General features: G+C 41.7%; 2 protein-coding genes across 4 annotated transcripts; one reads left to right on the top strand and one right to left on the bottom strand.

Moving 5' to 3' along the window:
• Window positions 1-729: 729 nt before the first annotated feature.
• LOC120059010 (vesicular inhibitory amino acid transporter-like) lies at window positions 730-3179 on the top strand. The gene is made up of 2 exons (XM_039007768.1): window positions 730-1125; window positions 1992-3179. The coding sequence occupies exons 1-2, from the start codon at window positions 730-732 to the stop codon at window positions 3177-3179; spliced, it is 1584 nt and encodes a 527-aa protein (XP_038863696.1).
• A 6722-nt stretch (window positions 3180-9901) lies between these two features.
• Window positions 9902-17572, bottom strand: LOC120059471 (PRELI domain containing protein 3B-like). 3 transcript variants are annotated; one of them, XM_039008544.1, is made up of 6 exons: window positions 17441-17572; window positions 14614-14782; window positions 13961-14050; window positions 12386-12456; window positions 12164-12266; window positions 9902-12041 (listed from the first exon to the last, which is right to left on the bottom strand). In XM_039008544.1, exons 1-6 carry the CDS (start codon window positions 17470-17472, stop codon window positions 11925-11927), a joined length of 582 nt encoding a protein of 193 aa, XP_038864472.1. In that variant the 5' UTR covers window positions 17473-17572; the 3' UTR covers window positions 9902-11924. The 3 variants fall into 3 exon arrangements, with proteins under 3 accessions (XP_038864472.1, XP_038864473.1, XP_038864475.1); XM_039008545.1 differs by having other exon boundaries at window positions 13961-14014; XM_039008547.1 differs by lacking the exon at window positions 13961-14050.
• Window positions 17573-18654: the final 1082 nt, after the last annotated feature.

Below are 18654 nucleotides of genomic sequence, written 5' to 3'. Positions count from 1 at the left end.
GTAAAATATTTGGTATAAATGAAGCGTAAGAGCTAGCATCCATGCCTCTGGTAACAAACACCCTTTTCTCCTTCCAAAATCTCAAAGTAATCTCTCTCTCTCTCTCTCTCTCTCTCTCTCTCTCTCTCTCTCTCTCTCTCTCTCTCTCTCTCTCTCTCTCTCTCTCTCTCTCTCTCTCTCATTCACTCATTCACTCTCTCACATATACACACACCGCTTCAGAACCATGAGGGGTTTGTGCATGCTGAGCAAGTCATTGCATTGGCAGTCTATGAGGACACGTGCCTAGTCCCCCTCTAAAATTCTACCGCTTGTGGTTTGCACTTGTCACGGCTATAGCAATACTGAGCGCAACATCAAGACCCACACCGACAACTGCACGGAGAGGTCACAAACAGGGACATTCGATCACATTGAGCAACATGATCAATTTGAATTAGGAGGAATTCTTTTACTTCGTTTCTTCTGATGCCAAGAAAGTGACAGGAGGGATTTGAGAGTGACATGGATAATCAAGACCAACAGACGGGATTTTAAACGACAGCCTGTGTGGATGTAACGGTTGGGCAGCCGTTAAGAACAACGTCGATACGTCTTGGCAACAGGCATGATTATCTTTCTCTCACAGCAGCAGCCAAAATAGCTCATAACCACACTGCATGTATTTATTCAACACTTTTCAAATTTGATCCAATTGATATCTGAAGATTCACATTTTATCTCACAACAATGGCTCACTTAATTCGACACAAGATCGGCAACAAGCTGACCAATGCAGCCAACACTGTGTCCAATAAATCGCAGGCCAAGGTCAGCGGAGTGTTCGCCAGATTGGGCTTCCAGGCCGCTACAGATGAAGAGGGTCTGGGGTTCGTGGACTGCGATGACTTGGACTATGATTACAGGCAGGGGATGCAGATGGACATCGTGCAGGGCGACGAGGAAGGGGGAGAGATGGACGGAGGAGACGAGTTGACGGAGGGAGACAGCCACTACCAGAGAGATGGCACCGGCCCAGCATCCTCCTCCATCAAGAACACTGGGGCGTGTAACGAGTTGGCATCAGAGGTCAAACCCAAAATTACGTCTTGGGAAGCGGGGTGGAACGTCACCAATGCCATTCAGGTAGAAATTATTTGAAGAATGACATGAACATATTGTCACTATGTCAATGTAGGCCTTTTGTCAACAATCGCCTTGGAATATACGCCATACATATCATTTCAGAGCACAATGCATTACGCTATATCATTCAGAAGACCCCAATTTCCATTCTACAAAAAACAGAAACAGACCTTTAAAACGACTATAATTTTTCACATTCACATGTAAAAATAGACTTTCATTTATTTCTTCCAGATAAATGAATTGGCCTATTTTATGACTTCTTATTTCAAAATCTCTCATTTAAAACAAGTGATTCCTAAATATATATATTTTAAACATAAACAATGGCAGTTGACTTCATTTCATCAGACGAGGATGTCAATTAAATACGAAGCATTTTGAGATTTTAAAGGAAAATAGGGATCTATTCTAGATAGCCTATTTCCTATCAGTAAAAAACAGACCCAACTCCATCTGGAATGAATACAATTATTTGGATTAGCCTCAGGCACAATAAGGACCATTTCATTATTCTTGATAACATTTCACAGTGGATTATGTAAAATAAATCCAGTCTTGGTGAGGAAATATCTTAGTTATTACATTTTAAATTAAATCAACAAAAAATAAGCATCGGTTCAAATCAAATTCCAATTCTGAGCCTGCACGCTTAGTGGCCTGACAGATATATACTTTTTTCTCTCAACTCAAATCGTTAAATGTAGGTTTCCACACATGTAGCCATATGATTATGCAAATAAATGTTGTTTGTTATAATTATGCATCTTTGAATGTCATTCATTTCTTGTATATGTGGGGCGAGGAGCCTGTCACTTTGACAAGACCGTGACCATTACGACTCAACTGTGCTTGTGTATCCGCAGGGGATGTTCGTCCTTGGGTTACCCTACGCCATTCTTCACGGAGGATACCTCGGACTCTTTCTAATCATATTTGCGGCTGTTGTATGTTGTTACACCGGAAAGATTCTTATTGCGTGTCTGTATGAAGAGAACGAGGATGGAATTCTGGTGCGCGTGAGAGACTCCTACGTGGACATCGCCAACGCGTGCTGCCAGCCACGGTTCCCGTCTCTGGGCGGGCATATTGTTAACGTTGCTCAGATCATTGAGTTGGTCATGACCTGTATCCTGTACGTGGTGGTCAGTGGCAACCTGATGGTCAACAGCTTCCCCAATCTGCCGGTCTCGCAGAAGGCCTGGTCTGTAGTCGCCACGGCCGCCCTCTTGCCTTGCGCGTTCCTCAAGAGCCTCAAGGCTGTGTCCAAGTTCAGCTTGCTTTGCACTATCGCGCACTTCGTCATCAACATCCTGGTAATAGCCTACTGCCTCTCCAGAGCCCGGGATTGGGCCTGGGACAAAGTCAAATTCTATATTGATGTCAAGAAGTTCCCCATCTCCATTGGCATCATCGTCTTCAGCTACACGTCCCAGATCTTCCTGCCCTCGCTGGAGGGGAACATGCAGAGGCCAAGCGAGTTCCACTGCATGATGGACTGGACCCACATTGGAGCCTGCGTCCTGAAGGGCCTGTTCGCTCTGGTGGCATACTTGACTTGGGCAGATGCCACCAAAGAGGTCATCACGGACAACCTGCCGTCCACCATCAGAGCGGTGGTCAACCTATTCCTTGTGGCTAAGGCCTTGCTGTCATATCCGCTGCCATTCTTCGCTGCTGTAGAGGTCTTGGAGAAGTCTTTTTTCCAGGATGGAGGGCGCGCCATATTCCCTGACTGTTATGGGCCGGGAGGAAGGATTAAGTCCTGGGGACTGGGCCTCCGGTGCCTCCTGGTGGTGTTCACGTTGATCATGGCCATCTTTGTACCTCACTTCGCACTCCTCATGGGCCTCACCGGGAGTCTTACCGGCGCCGGGTTGTGCTTCCTTCTCCCAGCTCTCTTTCATCTAAAGCTGATGTGGAGGAAACTTTTATGGCACCACGTGTTCTTTGACGTCGCCATATTTGTCATAGGGGGCATATGCAGCATTTCTGGTGGTATTCACTCAGTAGAAGGGCTCATTGAGGCATTCAAATATGGAGTCGAAGAATAAGAACGTTCTACCTCTGTAGCCCATACTTAAATTTGGTCAATCATAGGCGCGTAATGACAGACTGATTGACAGCGCATAAGGGATACTGTGTAATTGTTTTACTTCGTTTTTTTTGTTTTGCCTTCTTGACGACAATGTGCAATAATAAACTTTATAATCATAGTGTAGAGTATTCAGTACTGAAATGTTGTGTTAACTAGGAAGGGGGTAATGCAGTGTCCTTGGAGAATGGATCATCTCTGAAGCAGTGAATATCATGCAAGGTTTGATCAGGCAATGTTAGCACAACCCATGTGAAAATGAGCTGTGCATAGGCCTCACTTGTGTGTGGATGTGTTGATATCTGCATTGACAATGAGTTTATTAGCGTTTATTATCGTTTCTAGCTGCTAAAGAATTAGTTAACAATCTCATACCAGATTCTGTCGACTTAAAGATAAAATACGCTCGGGGCACCCACGTGGGATGGGGCTATAGGATAAATGTAGTTGGTTAATCAAAACATTTCGATTAGTTTTCAACTGTACTTGGTTTTTGGTGTTTCAAGTGTCATTATGGATGAAGTGAATTATTGCAGTGCAAACCAGTGGCTCTAAATGTTTATATGAAAACATCTGTCTTCTGTAGTCTACCTATCTGTTGAACGTGAATTGTGCTTTCATTGAATTAATCATGACGTGTAAGAAAAGAGTATGTGTTGAATTAGTAGAGAAATTAATCGAATATTTTATGCGTTATGCTCATATCTTTGGATTCATTATATGTCTATAATTTGTGCACGCTCATGTTTGTGCGAAAAAATTATATATGGGTGAATAAAATCTATGTTTTTATGGATGAATATAGACAGTTTTGAGGGCTTTCTGTAAAACGGTCAAATGGAAGCAGAGTCTGTGGATTAGGAAGGCAGTATGTTGTGTGGAGGATTCTGCTAATTATCATAGGCTCACTCACCTCACATGCACATGTGCATTGTCTGCCTGTATGCTTAGACTCAACATGCATTCAAATTTACTTGAATAATTTTGTAGCCGTAACACACAATATATTTTATTTAACCTTTTTTTAACTAGGCAAGTCTCACAAATTCTTATTTACAATGAAGGGCTACCCCGGTCAAATCCTAACCCGGACGACGCTGGGCCAATTGTGCGCCGCCCTATGGGACTCCCAATCACGGCCGGTTGTGATATAGCCTAGAATCGAACTAGGGTCTGTAGTGACGCCTAAAGCACTGAGATGCAGGGCCTTAAACCGCTGCGCCACTCGGGAGCCCATATATTAAGCATAACAAATATTATTTGAAATGACATTATTCTGCACTGTAAAAAGCACCACATCTTTAATTTCCTGATTTGCAAGTTACAATAGTAACAATTCTTCTCAGAATGAGGATGTTCTGATATGGGTACCACATGATGCTTGTGAAAGCTCTTATAACTAGGGGCCAGCATTGGATACTTTGGGGACCTCAGTGGACCCCAAGGAGTCATCAGCATACATTTTAAAAATACAAAAATTAAAAGACATGCCCCCAGATAGCATATGATAGCAAAATGTGTAGATTTGCAGGAATTTAGCTTTACAACTGCAAAAATTTCTCTCAGCCTCATGTCAAAAGGTGCAGAATTGCAGGAAATTAGCTTTAAAACGGCAACATTTTCTTTCAGCCTCACTGTACCTGACCACTCACCAAAGGGGATAGGTGTTCAACAGTTCAACAGTCACTTTACAATGAAAAAGGAAGCTATGATCCCTTATTGATGTCACCTGTTAAATCCACTTCAATCAGTGTAGATGAAGGGGATTAGACAGGTTAAACAAGGATTTTTAAGCCTTGAGACAATGGAAACATGAATTGTGGTTGAGGGTGAATGGGCAAAACAAAATATTTAAGTGCCTTTGAACGGGGTATGGTAGTAGGTGCCAGGTATTAGTGTGTCAAGAACTGCACCGCTGATGGGTTATTCATGCTCAAAAGTTTCCCGTGTGTATCATGAATGGTATACCCCCCAAAGGACATCCAGCCAACTTAACACAAGTGTGGGAAGCATTGGAGTCAACATGGGCCAACATCCCTGTGGAACACTTTCAACACCTTGTAGAGTCCATGCCCTGACGAATTGAGGCTGTTCTGTGTGCAAAAAGTTGTGCAACTCAATATAAGGAAGGTGTTCATTGTATAAATATCACATGATTTGATCGCAATTGAGTCCCAAATCAGAACTACAACCATCTAGACTAGAGCTAGGGATCAACTTAGGTAAATTCTTCATTGCATTTGACATGCCTTCTAAAAGTATTCACACAACTTGACTTTTGCCACATTTTATTGTGTTACAGCCTGAATTTAACATGGAATAAATCGTTTTTTTGGCACTGGCTTACACACAATACCCCATAATGTCAAAGTGGAATTATGTTTTTCAACTCATTTTTTTACAAATTAATAAAACATTTAAAGTTTAAATGTCTTGAGTCAATAAGTATTCAACCCTTTTGTTGAGACATGCCACAATAAATTCAGGAGTAAACATGTGCTTAACAAGTCACATAATAAGTTGCATGGACTCACTCTGTGTGCAATAATAGTGTTTAACATGATTTTTGAATGACTACCTCATCTCTGTATCCCACACATGCAATTATCTGTAAGGTCCCTCAGTCGAGCAGTGAATTTCAAACACAGATTCAACCACAAAGACCAGGGAGGTTTTCCAATGCCTCGCAAAGAAGGGCACCTATTGCAAGATCGGTAAAAAATAAAACATTGCATATCCCTTTGAGCATGGTGAAGTTATTAATTACACATTGGATGGTGTATTAATACACCCAGTCACAACAACGATAAAGGTGTCTTCCTAACTCAGTTGCCGGAGAGGAAGGATACCGCTCAGGGATTTCACCATTAGGGCCAATGTTGACTTCAAACTGAGGATGGATCAACAAAATTATAATTACTCCACAATACTATAAAGAAGGAAGCCTGTACAGAATAAAAATATTCCAAAACATGCATCCTGTTTGCAACAAGACACAAAAGTAATACTGTAAAAAACGGGGCAAAGCAATTACATTCTTCTCCAGATGTGGAAAGCTTTGAGACTTACCCAGAAAGACTCACAGCTGTAATTGCTGCCAAAGTTGCTTCTATAAAGTATTGACTCTTATGTAAATGAGATATTTTCAATACATTTGCTAAAATTAAAAAAAAAACATGTTTTCACTTTGTCATTATGGGATATTGTGTGTAGATGGGTGGGCTTTTTCTAAATGTAATTTTATTTATTTAATTCAGGCTGTAACACAACAAAATGTGAAATAAGTAAAGGGGTATGCATACTTTCTGAATGCCCTGTATACAGCATATCTCTTATGCAAAGCACTGATAACAAAATTATTTTTTATTTGCGATCTGCTGAATATAGTTTTATTGTAACTAAAATATGTTCATGGCATTATAGGAAAGCAGTGCTATTTCAGAGGGACAACCCAGCTGGCACATAACGTTCGGAGAACCATATGTTTCTTAGAGCTTGGTGAGAACGTGGTTGTCCAATGATTATTTTGCATACAACCTTCCCACAACTTTCTGGGAATGGTGCAGGATAGTTGTTTGGCTTTGAAACATTTTCAGCACATTTAAGGAACTTAACAAAAATACATTATTTTCTTGGCATTTCATTACTTTAACAGAATGTTTCCTAAAAGTTCAAACATGGTTACATTTCATAAAAATGTTGGCAATGCTCTAAGAACGTTCTAGAACTGGTTTGACATTAGGAATGCTCTAAAATAGTTCAGAGAAGGTTAAGTAACAACATTCTTCTGTGGGAATTTCAGTACTTCAGCATAACGTTGTTCTATTTAGAGTCATGTTTTGAAATTGTTCCAAAAACATTAAGAAACAATATTCTTCTGTGGAAATTTCAGTTCTTCAGCATTACATTTCCTGCAGGCTTCCTCATGGTTCTATTTAAAGGATCATTCTGACACTTTATAATCAGTTATTATGCTTTTAGTATATATGCAGTACCGTAAGATTTGATACATTTTGATGTTTTATGGTTTTTGTTAGTCATACTGCACAATTCCTTGTTTTTGTTATTTTGAAGCTTCTTTATTGCCCTTGTCTACAGCATATTACGATTCCCAGGGTGCATTTCTTCACCCATTATGCAATGCTCTGCCTCGTTAGCCTGCAATTAGCTTAGCTAGCTGGCTATCAAGCCCAAATGAAGCTTAGTCTAAAAATGAAGCTTAGCCCAAATGAAGCTTATGTCATAAGTTATGAGTGCATTTCACATTACTTATGGGTTGTAAATATATTATAAATCTTGCATGAATGTCATGCTAAATACATGTTAATGTCATTGTCACCAATTAACTGCAATACACTCGAAAATAATTTGAAGATAGATACTAAGTAGGTAGTTACACTAACCATAACACAGAGTTACTGTATCTAGCCAGTTAGCATGCTAGTTATCCTGACTGCTACATCCGAAATAATGGTATTTGCAACAATAACAGCCAAGTTTCATTTTAGCGACTGTCTTATAAACAACAGTCCAAACAACATGAGGCCTAGCTAAATAGCTAAACCTGCTGCATCTGAAATAAAGTGTTTTCAAATATGACAGTGACTTTCCAAACATCCATCCAACAACACTTAGATGCCTATTGGATATGGACGAAGCCATCGGTGACATCACCCTGTTGTTTTCTATGAAAATGCTCAGTGGCGCGTTTGATGATTAGGAAATGTCATTTCAGCGTGTCGCCATCTTGCTACATGGAGGAGTTTTTGGAAACATTGCATGCGCAGTTTGAGCGACTCTAGGAAGTGATGTTGCATGCTAGCTCAGTGCTGCCCCCTCTCAAGGAGTATCTCAAGTTGAAGGCCGACCAAAGTACTGCAGGCTGCCTATGGGCAACTAGATTGTCCTTATAACTTTGTATGTGTGTGATTTTAAAGTAATCGGTTCAAGGACATACACTACATGACCAAAAATATGTGAACACCTGCTCGTCAAACATTTCATTCTCATTCCAAAATCATGGTCATTAATATGTAGTTGGTCCACCTTTGCTGCTATAACACTTTCTTGGGAAGGCTTTCCACTAGATGTTGGAACATTGCTGCGGGGATTTGCTTCCATTCAGTCAAAAGAGAATTAGTGAGGTCCGGCACTGATGTTGGGCAATTAGGCTTGGTTTGAAGTCGGCGTTCCAATTCATCCCAAAGGTGTTCGATGGGGTTGAGGTCAGGGCTCTGTGCAGCCCAGTCAAGTTCTTCCACACCGATCTCGACAAACCATTTCTGTATGTATCTAGCTTTGTGCACGGGGGCATTGTCATGCTGAAACAGGAAAGGGCCTTCCCCAAACTGTCGCCACATTGTTGGAAGCACAGAATTGTCTAGAATGTCATTTTATGCTGTAATGTTAAGATTTCCCTTCACTGGAACTAAGGGGCCTAGCCCAAACCATGAAAAACAGTCCCAGACCATTATTACTCCTCCACCAAACTTTCCAGTTGGCACTATGCATTGGGGCAGCTAGCGTTCTCCTGGCATCCGCAAACCCAGATTTGTCCGTCGGACTGCCAGATAGTGAAGCGTGATTCATCACTCCAGAGAACGCGTTTCCACTGCTCCAGAATCCAATGGCTTTCCACCACTCCAGCCGACGCTTGGCATTGCGCATTGTGATCTTAGGCTTCTGTCCGGCTGCTCGGCCATGGAAATCTATTTCATGAAGCTACCGACGAACAGTTCTTGTGATTGAGGGTGACTGTTGTCGACGTGTGCAGAGGGTCCCTGGTTCGAGCCCAGGTAGGGGCGAGGAGAAGGACGGAAGCTACACTGTTACATACAGTCAATGGTTGTTAGTCCAGGACTAGGCTTAATCTGTATCTGGGAAACCGGCCCTGCATGGATAAATAAAGAGATGCTAAATGTTGACATCACTCTTTTGCAGACCTGGAAAATGTTGTGAAGATGTCAGTGTTATCTAGACTGAATGGGAAGTTCTGTAATGTATGCAGGAATTAAAGCACAACCCTAGTCCACTATAGTAGGCCTATTCATGTTCATATTGAACATATATACTGTACATCGTCAAATCACGTCATCATGAAATTACTTTACCCTACAAAACCATTGTGTAAGCCTAGGCCTAATGACTGGCCTGTTGAAATAGTTACCCTGAACCACAGGCATTCGTTTGTGGCAGCCAAACTGGAGGGCATTGCTTTACCCACCATGCATTACATGGTTAACCCTATGCTGAAGGTCCAGCAGGTCTGTATCGGTCTTAATATCTATTAGTGTATATTTTAAACCATTATTCTATATTTGATAGTAGTTTCATAGACCGTAGGCTGGGAAATGTGTAATTATGTTTAAAGTACCTGTCCAGTGTTTCCAGATTTCTATGAAATATGACCTAACCTACAATATGAGTGAAATAGTACTCCTTAAAAAAAATTACCAGTATATTAAAAGAAGATTGTGTTGGAATAGTGTGGGCGTACCCCTACAACAGAATGGTATGGGGGTATACGGCCATAAAAAAATATTCATGTCAGTAGACCACTGATGGGCCTAAGAAATTCCAGCCTTTAGCTATGGCCATGTAAGAGTAAAAACTAACATTTTATCTATAAATACAGTTTAAACTTTTAGTACATGCCCACATGTTCACATCTAAGACAACCTGTTCATGAAACAATAACATTTTATTGAGATCATTTCAGTGTTAATTAAGTACTTCTGTTTGACATTCTCGGAATGTGTACTCATATATAGCCATTGTTTTCAAATGTTCCGCGCATGACACTTCATTCCTGAAACAAGTGACTGATATCTGGAGTGCCACTCAGACTTCACCCAACATCAATGCAACCCTGACACAAGTGGGACAACAGTAACACGTTTTTAAAAGGGAGTTTGGGAAGTTAAAGGGGAGTGTATCTGAATAGGCATATGTAGAACTGATTCTATGGCGTAATAATGCTGCATTCATAACCAAGTGGGAAGGTGGTATTTACCAGATACGACTGGGAAAAAATCCACTTAAAACCCCCACAACTGGTAATTACTAGTGGGGAACTGTCATCCTCGAGCACCTTCTCCCACATGCTGACCTCTGACATCACCTACTAAGGAAATTCCCTCGATAACAGCATTTTCTTCATTAAATGCAACATAAAATCAGTTTTTTTTAACACCAATTTGTTTATATGACAGATTTTGGTTTATGGTTGACGCAGCTCGTTGGCCAATAGCCAATCTGCGTTTCTCAAAGCATGTGAATGCATCCAACATGACTTTACAATGGGTAATTACTACCGAACACAGCAAATGTCACTGCTGGCGGGAGGAGACTGGTGAGATGAACCACTGCAGTAGGTTACACCACTAAGAGCTTATAAAACACAAATACTGTCAGATGACACCAAATGAGGGGGCAGAAACAATCCTGGTAGGTTCAGGATCACAAATGTGATTTGTTTGTTTTACTCGTACTTTGATGACATTTTACAGATGGGTTGTTCAAGACTGCACAGAGTTAAAAACCAACAGTCACTCCTGTCTAATGATCCTGAACATACCCCGTCGTAGTGGCCACCGTTAACGTTCACTGACTGCACCCAACACTACAGGGGCACTATTCATAAGGTTGTGGAAATCACATACTGTTGTAAGTGTTGAGAACCATTTGGGAGAATTGAACAAACGTATCCACACTTCTGAACATAGCGAATACAATGGTGGTACTCTTGTTACTTGGTAATACGTGCAATAACAATGAGTTAAAGTAATTAAAATTCACGTGTTCATTACTGAATATATAACAGTAACTTTAGAACACCCCACAAACGTAATATTAGTTTCTCTTCTCAGTAAGTTAACTGTTCCCTGAAAATGACTGCTAGCCTATTTAATGGTTGTAAGTGCATGGCTGGCATAGGCAACATAGAATGATGTTCAATTGAAACTCAAGTGCCAGAGAGGAAACCAGCTCGCTGCAGAATAACAATAAGAGGGCAGGAGGAGAATAAATAAACCTGATGACCTGTAGGCACGGTGTGATACAAAATGTTAGAAGACCAGAAATCCCATGAGCCTCGAATGCAACCCGGTTCAACCCTGTTTACTGCTGCGTTCATAACCAAGTGGGAAGTCGGAATATGCCACATACGACTTGGAAAAAGCCACCTGAAAGGCCCTCCGACTGGTAATTACTAGCGGGAAACAATCCTGAGCTCCCACATGGAGACTTCTGACGTCACCTACTAAGGAAATTACCTTGATAACGACAATTAAATGCAACAACATTTATAAAAATTAATCTATTAATATGGTTTTTGAATACTATAATTTGTTTGCAAACATGATAGCTGTATTTTACGCAGCTTGTTTACGCAGCTTGTTTGCCATTTGCCAATAGGCTTTTCTCAACAAGTTCAAAGCATGTGAATGCATCCAACTAGTATTTAAGACCTCACAACTGGTAAATTCCCACCTCCCATTTGGTTACGAACGCAGCATGCCGTCATCAGCTTCACTCTGTGTACCCAACAGTGTGTACCCTGCTTGTATGGGCAGTCCGCTGAGGGAAGGATGCGTTCTTGTGACAGAAAATGAGTGGGCCAATACAGGAGGTGGCTGTGCTGGCAGATTAGGGGGAGGTCTCCCTTTCAGGGGAAATGTCTGAGTTCCATTGAGATGGCGGCTGATCATTTCTCTGCGACTGCGGCTGCCATGGGGATGCGGATTGTGGCCTGTGCCGTTGCTGCCAGCTCCTCGATCTCTGTGTTTAACCGCCTGATGACCCACTCCATCGCCTCTCGTCCCTGAACAAAATACCAAACACACATGGGGAAGTTATGGACTGAACATGGATGAGATTGTTTTCTCATACTATTTCCATTCAAATATTCCATCCAGGCTGCAGGTGTAAAGTGAGAGGACTTACTTTGCCTGCGTTTGCCGAGATGGTTTTGGCCATGAGCCCCTCCAGGTAACTGCTCAGACTAATTCCTTTCACAGAGATAAGTGCCTCTTGTGTCAGTATGGTCCTAAACATAAGGATAAACAGAAGAAAAAGTTTAGCTGTGAAACTCAAACCCATTTATACATTTTGCTGTATTTAACCTTTAAAATCAACCCATAAAAAAAAGGTGTGTGTACATCTTACTTTTCGGGATCCTGCGGATGCGGCCTGTATGTTAACTTCTCGTCCACAGATACTATGTTAGTACATGAAATCTGAAAGCAGAGGGAAGTGCATCAATGTCAGTTTACAGGGATAAGAGAGTTAGCTACACTATCCACAAATGTACACTGAACAAACAGTGTACATTTGCAACGGGTAAAGTGCTGGTCCCATTTTTCCTGTGCTGAAATAAAAGATCCCAGAAATGTTCCACAAGCACAAAAAGAGTATCCCTCTCAAATGTGGTGTGCAAATTTGTTTACATCCCTGTTAGTGAGTATTTCTCATTTGCCAAAATCCTCCATCCACCTGACAGGTGTGGCATATCATGAAGCTGTTTAAACAGCATTATCATTACACAGGTGCACCTTGTGCTGGGGACAGAATGCCACAGACGTTTCAAGTTGAGGGGGTGTGCAATTGACATGCTGGCTGCAGGAATGTCCAGCAGAGCTATTGCCAGAGAATGTAATGTTAATTTATCTAATATAAGCCACCTCCAACACCATTTTAGAGAATTTGGCAGTACGTCCAACAAGCCTCAACTGCAAACCATGTGTAACCACGTCAGCCCAGGACCTCCACATCCGGCTTCTTCGACTGCGGGATCATCTTGAGACCAGTCACCCGGACAGCTGATGAAACTGGGTTGGCACAAGCAAAGAATTTCAGCAGAAACTGTCAGAAACCGTCTCAGGGAATCTCATCTGTGTGATCGTCGTCCTCACCAGGGTCTTGACCTGACTGCAGTTCGGCATCGTGTGGGCAAATGCTCACCTTCGATGGCCACTGGTATGCTGGAGAAGTGTGCTCCTCACCTCTTGAATCCCGATTTCAACTGTACCGGGCAGACGACGTGTATGGCGTTGTGTGGGCGAGTGGTTTGCTGATATCAACATTGTGAATAGAGTGCCCCATGGTGGCGGTGGGGTTATGGTATGGGCAGGCATAAGCTATGCAAACAATTGCCTTTTATCGATGGCAATTTGAATGCACAGAGATACCGTGACGAGATCCTGAGGCCCACTGTCTTTGCATCCATTCCCCGCCTCATGTTTTAGCCTGAATGCACAGCCCCATATCGCAAGGATCTATACACAATTCCTCGAAGTTGTAAATGTCCCAGTTCGTCCATGGCCTGCATACTCACCAGACATGTCACTCATTGAGCATATTTGGGACGCTCTGGATCGACATGTACAACAGCGTGTTCAAGTTCCTGCCAATATCCAGCAATTTGGCACAACCATTGAAGAGCGGGACAAGATTACACTGGCCACAATCAACAGCCTAATCAACTTTATTCAAAGGAGATGTGTTGCGCTGCATGAGGTAAATGGGTCACACCAGATACGGACTGGTTTTCTGATCCACGCCACTACCTTTAAGATGTGTGACCAACAGCTGCATATGTGAAATCCATAGATTAGGGCCTAATAATTTAATTTCAATTGACTGATTCTTATATAAACTGTAACTCCGTAAAATCTTTGAAATTGTTGCATGTTGTGTTTATATTTTTGTTTAGTATACATCCGACAATAGGTTTGAACTCACATTTGTAGATTGCAGCTCAAAAGTCTTTTCCTTGGGGTCCACCACCGAATGTTCCTGGATGTATGTGTTGGTTCGTGTTATACCAATGAGCTGGGATTTTAATAAATTAAATAAATACAATGACATCACTGTCAGTGACAAGTTTGACATCAATGACAAAACATCCTCAGATCTGCTGATTCACAAGTTAAGGTTTAAGAAACATTTACCCAACAACTTCATGCGGTCTTGATTACACAACACCAGTCTGAACCGTCTAGCTGAGACAACCTTCAGTAGAAGGTCTAGCAGAGCTGAGGTCATGGCAGTGCGCAATCATGTAACTACCACAGAGCTGTACAGACAGCCAACTGTTCTGAGCATTACCCACTTCCCCAGTTCACTGGAATGAGCATCATTCAATATTTTGCCTAGTCTAACAGAAAGCCTACACATACTGACTTAGCCCCTGAAATAAACCTAACTGCTCCGATTGAATTAGTCAACATTAGTACACTCAACTTCTGATAAACGCAATGGATTTGGATTGTTGCGTGTGCAGAAAAGTATATCAATATCTACAGCAGTGAGACTGGTGACCTGCAATGCACTTATCAGGATAATCATATCAGCAGCAATATTGGAGACAGGCATCCAGTGTGCTGAGGACTTACAGTCTTGGCCAAGGAGGGCAGTCCCCATTCTGTGCTGAGCAGTCTGTTGCTGTATAGCCGGCCCTGTGTGTCCACATGTCTGTTCAACACATCCACCCCTACCACGCCAGGGTTCATTGGGTTGGGATACTTCTGCATTGCTGCCTTGGTCACAGTCTCCCACGGGTGGCTGTGGGGGGGACAAGACAGGAAATCAATATGACTGTAATACTATCATAATGTGTGCATTTCATAATCTTATCACGTGGACATCATGGCGTGCGCCAAAATGAATTCATTTGAAAACCTGTCCTGACATTTATCTGACTAAACTTCACGGTGAAGGAAGTTTCTGATGAACTCCAACAACTGAGTGGAGCAGAGACCAGGCTTTGGGGAATTCAGCTCTGACTAGTGATTAACCAAGGTCAATACTTATATATTAAAAATATATTATGAAACATTTACCTTGTACCCATGTTTGTCCTCTGTAGTTGCGTGCCTTTGTTAGCTGCAATTCATACTTATCAATAAACATTAATCAAATACAACCATCGACTGTTTCCTTGTTGAGATTCAAGTGACATGTGCATTTGCGCCGAGTAGTCAAATGGGAGCAACAGCAATGAGCAAACCGTCAATGGTTGTATTTGTTTAATGTTTATTTAAAAAGTATGGATTTCAGCAATCAAACAGACACGGAACTACAGAGGACAAACATACGTACGAAGAAGGTAAGCGTTTCAGAATTAACATTTTTTTTTTTTTAAGTATTGACCTTGGGCGAATCGATGTAGTTGGAGCTGAATTCCACAAAGCCTGGTGTCTGCTCCACTCCATTGGTGGAATTAATCAGAAACTTCCTTCAACATGGAGTGGTTTAGCCAGCTAGACATTGTACTGTGGGATGTGTATTATGAAATATTCATTATGGGTTCAGTAATAGAAGTAAATGTACTTGGTTTGACCATGTATCCTTTTTAATGTACAAATGCAGCTTTGTTTACAATCGCATGCTAGGTTTCCATCCAATTGGCGACATGATTTATGCAAATATTCTAAAATGTGCATTTTCCCACCAGAGATGAGTTTCATTCAAATTGACTTGATGCAGATAAAAAGCTGTGTGTGATGACGTAGTGCAAATACACATACTTTTTGCAGTTAAATTCCCATGTACTAAATAAAAAAAATACAAGTTAAATGGGCTTTGCATTTTCAACTCTATTGATGCTTCTCACAACAAAATAATGGTGTTATATAGCAAGTGTTGGTATTAGCAGGTGCACTCTAGCCAACAGGTTGCAGATGTAGGCTGGCCTACCCGCACTCTATTATGAGATTATAATGGACAAAAGAGCAAGATTATTTGTATTTGTCAAACAGGCAGCCAAGCATCGATGATCATGTCACCAGAATAAGACCAACAATATTTATTGGAAAGGAATATCAATTGAGCGCAACATCTGGCACTTTCTCAAACCTGTGAAGTTCTTCCTAACTTATTTTAACTGCATGCTTTCCCGACTAGTCGTTGTGGGAGGACCACACATTGTCGCGTGACTCCAAGTTCTTCGATATTATATCAATATTTCTCACAATTAATTTTAAAGATACGGTAGACAAGGAGGGATCTTTTTGTATTTTGTCAACGTTTGGAAAGTTTAGACAAAATGTTCCAATCAGTCCAGTATTTTTTATTTTTTAAAGACATGTACTTGACTCGCATAAAATGGTAGGATGGAAACCTGGTTAGAGACATAAATTCCCCAGAGTATTAAGCCCTGGTTATTGGGACATAAGAAACATGATCCCACCATTGTGCCTCCAGTACAGTAGGTAGGTAGCTAGCTAGCTGGCATAGAACGCACTTTATTCGAGTCTCAGAGAGAGAATGCCTGTTTTTTGCATTTAACAGGGGCAGCCAATGTGAAATGTTGTGGCCTTTAACTGCCCCCCCCTACGATGAAATCGGAGAAGCGACAGTGGATCCGTCCGTTATGCACGCGTTCTCAGACAGCACTGGGACGATTGAGGAAACTTGGGTGAACAAAATTACACCGATTGGCCAAAGGTGGGAGTTAGTGTGACTAACACATTTAAGTTAATTACTATCTCAATTGGCCCAAGGTGTTACAACATGTTTACTGTTGCCATGTTTTAGCTTGTTGGCTTGGACTTGGACTGTTGCCGTTCTTATTATACCTCAGTGACCGTTATGTAATGAGAGAAACACCTTTAACGCCATTTCAATACAGCTACGTCCGGAAGTGACTTTTTCTATTGCAGGTTACGAAAACATAATGAATTCGCATGACCTTACAAGTATAGGCCAACCACCCGAATCCCGTGACATTGACAATTAACAAGTTCGACCACTGCTGGATACTTCGACTGGAATGCATTGACATAGTTAATTAGTTACGTGTAATGTGGCTAACTAGCAGCGTTAGCTAACTAGCTAGTATTATTTGGTAGGTTAAAAATCCTGTTTAGTGACGTTAATATAATTATGGCTGGCTGTTTTCTCGATATCGATGGCTTCTACGAATGGCTTTCAACAATAGCTAGCTACAACAATAGACAGAGTTTGATGTGTTGGCTAGCCAAATAGCTTGTTAGCTAGCTAGCTACAACGTTAGCTGCTCTAACTAACACTCATCAACTTGTAATGGCAGCAGGCTAGCGCTAGCTGGCTAAAGTCAAAGAGTTAACGTTGGCCGGTTGGGAACCTAGCTACCACTACCAGCGCTAGCATGCTACAAACTTAAATAAGCTTGCAAGATAACGTAATATCAAGCGTATTTAAAATAAGCACTTTATAAATCCTTATTAATAAATTACTCACTTGAATATGTGTTCGGAGGTCCAGATCTTCATGTTTTAGACCGTTTTGTCAGGGCTTGCGAGTCGGCCACTTATGACAGCTTAACCTCAGCTGTGAAGGAAACGACGTTGCCCACAAGTGGCAAAATTATGGTCCGTCCCCCTCCACCCACTTCTATAAAAAAAATGATCAACCAATCAGAGAAAAACATGACGGAGTTAACTGCATTAAAATCTCTGGAATTTTTCTGACAAGTATTTTTGAGTAAGAATTTATTTCGTACATATCTCCTTACATAACGTGAAAGGCTGTGTCTACCAAATTTAACGGGCTGTCAATCGCAAAGCACAGACAAAGACCCGCCCCCAGGAAGCGAGTCAACGCTAGGTTACAAGAGAAGATTGCGGAGAGAAGGCACATATAGAACAGTGGGCTAGTTATACAAATCTTTGGAGAATGTTAAGACACAGCTAGAAAAATGGGTTAGTTATGAAAAAAATTATATTTGGTTAAGAGATATTAAAGAAAGGAGGAGATAGGGATCCCATTGGTCAATTAATTCTGAGAGTTCTGAGTTCTGTCCTACTATCCAGGTCTGTACTCAAACAATTTAAACTTCTACTTTTAAAAATCCACCTCTCTAAAAACAAGTCTCTCACCGTTGCCGCCTGCTGTAGACCACCCTCTGCCCCCAGTTGTGCTCTGGACACCATATGTGAACTGATTGCCCCCCATCTATCTTCAGAGCTCGTGCTGCTAGGTGACCTAAACTGGGACATGCTTAACACCCCAGCCATCCTACAATCTAAGCTTGATGCCCTCAATCTCACACAAATTATCAATGAACCTACCAGGTACCACCCCAAAGCCGTAAACACGGGCACCCTCATAGATATCATCCTAACCAACTTGCCCTCTAAATACACCTCTGCTGTTTTCAACCAAGATCTCAGCGATCACTGCCTCATTGCCTGCATCCGTAAAGGGTCAACAGTCAAACTACCTCCACTCATCACTGTCAAACGCTCCCTGAAACACTTCAGCGAGCAGGCCTTTCTAATCGACCTGGCCCGGGTATCCTGGAAGGATATTGACCTCATCCCGTCAGTAGAGGATGCCTGTTTTTTTTTTTTTTAATGCCTCCCTCACCATCTTAAATAAGCATGCCCCATTCAAGAAATTTAGAACCAGGAACAGATATAGCCCTTGGTTCTCTCCAGACCTGACTGCCCTTA

Source organism: Salvelinus namaycush, chromosome 14 (assembly GCF_016432855.1).
Source record: "Salvelinus namaycush isolate Seneca chromosome 14, SaNama_1.0, whole genome shotgun sequence".
Classification (NCBI taxonomy): Eukaryota; Metazoa; Chordata; class Actinopteri; order Salmoniformes; family Salmonidae; genus Salvelinus; species Salvelinus namaycush.
The sequence above is the reverse complement of the archived record's forward strand: the minus strand, read 5'-3'. Positions and strand labels throughout refer to the sequence as shown.

Bases quoted from the DNA above. Each gene is read 5' to 3' on its own strand.
- LOC120059010 (XM_039007768.1), top strand. From the start codon at position 730: ATGGCTCACTTAATTCGACACAAGATCGGCAACAAGCTGACCAATGCA. The intron at 1,126-1,991 runs GTAGAAATTATT...GTGTATCCGCAG, and splicing joins ACGTCACCAATGCCATTCAG to GGGATGTTCGTCCTTGGGTT.
- LOC120059471 (XM_039008544.1), bottom strand. From the start codon at position 17,472: ATGAAGATCTGGACCTCCGAACACATATTCAA. The intron at 14,783-17,440 runs GTGAGTAATTTA...TCCCCCCCACAG, and splicing joins ACCTCCGAACACATATTCAA to CCACCCGTGGGAGACTGTGA. The intron at 12,042-12,163 runs GTAAGTCCTCTC...TATTTTGTTCAG, and splicing joins TCTCGGCAAACGCAGGCAAA to GGACGAGAGGCGATGGAGTG.